This window comes from Zonotrichia albicollis, chromosome 6 (assembly GCF_047830755.1).
Source record: "Zonotrichia albicollis isolate bZonAlb1 chromosome 6, bZonAlb1.hap1, whole genome shotgun sequence".
Taxonomy (NCBI): domain Eukaryota; kingdom Metazoa; phylum Chordata; class Aves; order Passeriformes; family Passerellidae; genus Zonotrichia; species Zonotrichia albicollis.
In genome coordinates, this window is record NC_133824.1 from 34,151,600 (window position 1) to 34,156,939 (window position 5,340).

General features: G+C 50.4%; 1 protein-coding gene across 1 annotated transcript; it reads right to left on the bottom strand.

Moving 5' to 3' along the window:
• Positions 1–1,440: 1,440 nt before the first annotated feature.
• Positions 1,441–2,624, bottom strand: C6H11orf96 (chromosome 6 C11orf96 homolog). Its single transcript, XM_005480133.4, has one exon. The coding sequence runs from the start codon at positions 2,128–2,130 to the stop codon at positions 1,768–1,770; it is 363 nt and encodes a 120-aa protein (XP_005480190.1). The 5' UTR covers positions 2,131–2,624; the 3' UTR covers positions 1,441–1,767.
• Between the last annotated feature and the right edge of the window lie 2,716 nt (positions 2,625–5,340).

Here is a 5,340-nt window from a genome sequence, read left to right on the forward strand (position 1 = left end):
TTGATGAAGAAAATTAGCCCAGCTGTTGACAACTGATTTTGTCTTACTGATTCCAGTTGCCTGCCTGAATGAAAGTTGTTCTGGAGGTCAAGTTGCTTTGCCTTGTGCATAGATGTTATGTACGTGCATACCATGCAGAGAAAGCAGCCACGAGGGTCGAACTGCAAAGGGAGAAAAGCTGTTTCACAGGCTGCATGCAGGGAGGCACGTGGGGTCATTTAAATGCTTTTTCATGAGGAGGTTGGGTGAGAGCCCAGACCTGTTTCCTTACCTGCTGAATTGCTTGCAGAACCCTCCTCTGGTGCTGGAGGTCAGCTGGAGGTGCTGGTACTCAAGGGAGTTGAGAAGGACCTGTCCAAAAACAAGCCACACCCCTCACCCCCAGGATTTTCCTCAGCTTTAGGCTAGAAAGAGATGAGCTTCAGTTTTCCTGTATCCAGGAGCCAGTCACATGGATCATGTGCTGTACTTCAGTGCCCAGAGGGAGAGGTCTGTGCTGCTCAGTCCTACCAAGACACCCTGTTCACCAGCACCATGTCCATCTCCTTCCTCTGCCCCAGCCCTTACCTCTCCAACTGATCAGAATGATTGCACCCCAAACCATGACATTGGAAACATCATAATCACACCAGAGAAATATTAGCTACAGCTCACTATCAGCTAATATCTTCTGATTGGGAAGTTTTAATTTCCAGAGACTTGCCTTCAAGGAAGGTGCTACTACAGGATTACACTATTAGCACAGGAATGTTTCAAGAAAATGGAGAAATACAGGCAGAATATTCCCAGTCCAGGAATTTGGTTTCCATTCTGCAGAGGACTTCAGATGCTCTTCAGCATGTATCCCACAAACAGAGAAAACCTTACATGCACCTGCACACACACACATGCAGCAACCCAACAGAAGCCTCACTCCTATAAATTTACCATCATCAAAATCCCCTTACTTTTGAACTCCAAGAAAAGCACATCCACATTGTTTCAATTGCTCTGGTAAATAAAACTACATTCTAACCAATTACCAAAACCATCTAATCAAAATCAAAACCATCTGCAGCACTAAATTTATGGGTCAGAAGAGGAAGGGGAGAAGAGACAAAACCAACTTGGATGAAAATAGAAACTATATATGCAATTTTTGTGAATGCAAGAGGCTTGCCCAGTTGCATTAAGGCTCTTGGACACCAGTTATAAATGCTCTTTAAACCTCAATTCAGGTTAACACAAAGACCTCAAAGAAGTAAATAGTTTTAAATCAGTCTAACTCGACTTTTGTCTCATTAAGTACATTGACAGTACAGCTTGCAAAACCTCTCTGAGCAGCATCCCCGAGAAAAGCATTGCTGGCTCTGCACTAGCTACTGACAGATTTTAAATCCCTTTACCCCTGAAAGCTGAACAAGGACAGTTGGATCCCTGAAATAAGGACAGCCCAGTAAGTACTGTGCAAATATATCAGATTTATTACTCTTTTATGGAAATAATAACAGACATTCAGGTAGAAACATATTAAATTAATGCAGTCAACAGTTTAAATGCAAAAATAAATATAAAGTCCGGCAGCTCAATGCATCTAAAACAGCTCATTTCTTCTAACGGATAGAAAAGATTTTTTTTTTTTTTTTGTCTTTTAAATGGTGAGTTTCATACAATCAAATAGAAACGAAGGTACAAGCGCTTTCTTAGAAAACATCCCGAGCCGGCCGCCCGTGCGGGCGCTCCTGTGCGGCTCCCGCAGCTCCGAGCCCAGTCCCTGCCGTGCCGCGCTCAGAGGGCCGAGTCCGAGTCGCTGGAGTCGAGGCTGTTGCGGAGGCGGCAGCTGCCCAGGCGGTCCCGCTGCAGACAGAGGTTCTGGGTGCTCCGCCGCAGGCACTCCAGCGACTGCAGGAAGGACTTCTTGGCCTTCTCTTCCTCCATGGGGGACACCCCCTCCTCCTCCACCTCCTGGATCTCGTCGAAAGTCACCGGCTGCGTCTTGAAGCGCGACTGCCGCGGCCGCCGCAGCTTGCCCTTGGGGGTCTTGGCGGGGCGGGCGGGCGGCGGGAACTCCTCGGACACGCAGACGAAGTGCGGCATCACCGCCTGGTAGCTGGAGCAGATGCCCATCAGCTCGGCCGGCTTCGCGGCCATCCTGCCGCCCGCGGGAGCGCCCTCCGCGGGGGCCGGGGCCGGCGGAGCGGGGCGCGCCGCCTCGGCCGTGCCGGGCGCCGAGGCTCCGGCGGGCAGCGGCGGCGGGGCAGGGACGGGCCCCGCGGGGCCGTGCGGGGCCGTGCGGAGCAGCGCGGACCGCGGCTGTCCGGAGAGACCTCGGTGCGAGCGGAGCGCTGTGCGGAGCGGAGCGCGGTACGGAGCGCTGTGCGAATGGAGTGCTGAGCGGAGTGGAGCGGAGCGCTGTACCGAGCGGAACGGAGCGCTGAGCGGAGCGGAGTAGAGCGCGGTACCGAGTGGAGCGGAGCGCTGTGCTGAGCGGAGCGCGGTGCCGAGCGGCGCGCTGCGGTACCGGGCGGAGCGGAGCGGTGCAGAGAGGCGCAGTACGGCGAGGACCGGAGCGCAGCGCCGAGCGGAGCTCCCCCGCTGCCTCAGCAGAGCCGCTGCCGCCGGCCCCCCGGCCCCGTTATATAGCGGGGGAGCCCCGCGGGAGCATGCTCAGACGGCAGCGCGCTCGGGCCGCAGCGGAGCCCACTCGCGGCCGGCCGGGCTCCCGGTCCGCATGACGCGTCCCGCACCGCCGCCCCCGCCCGCCGCGTCCCCTCGGAGCGGGGGTGTCGGCACAGCCCGGGGCGGGGCAGCCATCGCGCTCCATCCCTTCGCCCCCTCCCGCCTCCTCTCCCCTGAACTCCAGGGCATCCCTCTCCTGCCCCGCGGCGCCCAGTGGGGCTTCAGGCGGGTCCCGGACTGCCACGGCCGTAATTCGGCTTTCTGCGTTTCACCCCACTGCTTTTTTTTATCAATACCCTGATTCTATGGCTATGAAAGTGTACCGACAGACCCGTCACATCAGCTTTCAGCCGATCGCTACCCGTCAGTGACAAACCCATGCTCAAAGGCAAGCCCAAATCTGAAACCCCTAATGTTACAGTGACCCAGATATATAAGCTGCAGAGATCACACGGAATGGACCCAGACAAGAACCATCACCATCAGAGGGTTAAGCAGGACTCTGGGATCTTGTTCCCAAGTCTGCCACCTCTAACGAAGCTTAAATACCTCCTTCAGCATGACTCCATTTTTTTCCATTTAGTAGGGATCCTAAAATTTTCCATTCCCCTGTGCGCTCTGTGGTGCTTCTTTGATTTGATGCAGAATCAGATCCTCAGACAGAAAATGGCATATGAGTATTACTGAGCTGAAACAAAAGCTTGCAAATTAGTGACAGCTGGAACCATGCTCTAAAGCTGTGTGTGCCAAGCACTCTCAGTGATAGAAAATCCCAACAGCATAAGAAACACATACGATAGGAATAGGAAGGAGGTAGAGGGAGGAGGAGTAGAAAAGCATGAGGGAGGAAGAGCCTGAAATGGTTAGTCTGTCCCCTCTTCAGGGCTCATGTTAGATGATTCCCATACAGACACTCTCCATATAGCTTCACCCACTCATGGATATTTTTGAAGCTTGGTTAGGGACCAGGAAGGAAGTGGAGGCTTAGCAAGTGTGTCTTAGCAGGAATTCTGTGATGCTCAGGGGACAAGGACAATGCTCTCAGGGCCCGAGGCTTGCCAAGCAGTCAGTCCCACAGTGCCCCATGCCCAGTGTGCACAGGCAGCACAGCACCGCAGGGCAGAGGCACCAGGGCACTGCCAGCACACACCGACAATCAGCCACAGCAGAATCCACGCTCACCCCAGCAGCTCTGGCTCTGCGCCCAAGCTGGGGCACCTGCAGCCAGTGTGAGTTCACTGTGTTTGGCTATAAAACACATTCTTTGTGCAGAGGAGGACAAATGCTCTGAAAAAAACCCCAGAAGCTTACATATGTAATACACATCCTGTGCCATCGTCAGCACACAGAAATGGCCTTGGTTTTGTGAGCTCACCATCAGAAACTCTCAACCTTGTCTTCGGGTAACTCTCAGGAGTGGTCCCAATGGCCTTAGCAGTGGCAGTGTTTCACGACCTGCACTGGAAACAAACCATTTTAATTACAACCCTGTCTCAAAGGGGATAAAATGGAACAAGAGCAGAAGAGCAGAGTTTCAGGAGAGCAGGGACCAGAGGCACTTGCTAGTGTCTTTCCAGAAGGCTGGCTGGTTTGCTCCTTGCCAGTGCAAAAGCAACATTAGGAGCCTTGGCTTCATGAAACACCTGGCTGCAATCTCTTGGCTTCTTGGCTCCCCAAGGCAGCTTTAGGGCCAGGGTCAGTTTGAAGCCTTTTTGTTGGGAGCTACTATTAACTTAATAAGGGAACAATTTTATGTTTGGTCAAATTGAATCATTCCAGCTTGCAGAGGGCTGTGTTTTTTACAGTTTATTTTAGTGGCTAAATTTAGCCCATACATCCCTGCTGCAATGTAACAACTTTCTCTCCAAAAGCTCCATTTACATATAACCACTTAAATTCCTGACAACTTGATTCTGCAGCACAGCTAAGGCCCAACTCTGTTTCCTCAGCACAGCCCTCCAACACAAGCCTGATGATGACCTTGGAGGATTTCTGGGGCTGAGCTTGCCTCTCATGCAGAAACAAGATGACATAGGAGCCTTGTTCTGCCATTACATATACCAGTACAAACTGCCTGTCTGGTTTCCTACAGAAAGTTCAGTATGAAGGCAAACTCAGATATATTTAATACCCTCACAAATATGATTATAAAATGCTTTGGAAAATTTCAATGCTGTGTTGGAGCAAGATCACCATGGTAATAACTGAGAGGACTTGAAAATATTATTTGAGAAAATTTAGAAAATATATCCTGTGACATAATCCCCAGAGTTAGATTTCCAAGGTGCTAACATTAAAAAATATTTACTGAAGTATGGCCTTCATTTCACTTTCTCCCAGCATCGTTTAATGAAAGTAAATGAAATCTTGTGATTTCAATGAGTAACACTTCGGCAACTTTCAGTCCATTTCACTGCACTTCATGTCAACCCATTCAATTAAATTGTTTTCATTTCATTTCAGATATTCCTTTTTTTTTATTGCATTTCATTTTATTGTAATTCCTTTCCTGTGTGTTCGGCTCACTTCGCTCCCTGATAAGGAGAATTCAATGGGTATAATTTAGAAAAGTTTTGGAACTTTTCAGTGCAATTTATGTAATCCCATTCCTCTTAAATGTTTTCACTTAATTTCAGAATTTTCAGGTTTTCTTTCAATTGTTTTTCATTTCTTCATACCTCC

Excerpts from the sequence above, each read along its gene's own strand:
- C6H11orf96 (XM_005480133.4), bottom strand. The coding sequence starts at position 2,130 with ATGGCCGCGAAGCCGGCCGAGCTGATGGGCATCTGCTCCAGCTACCAG.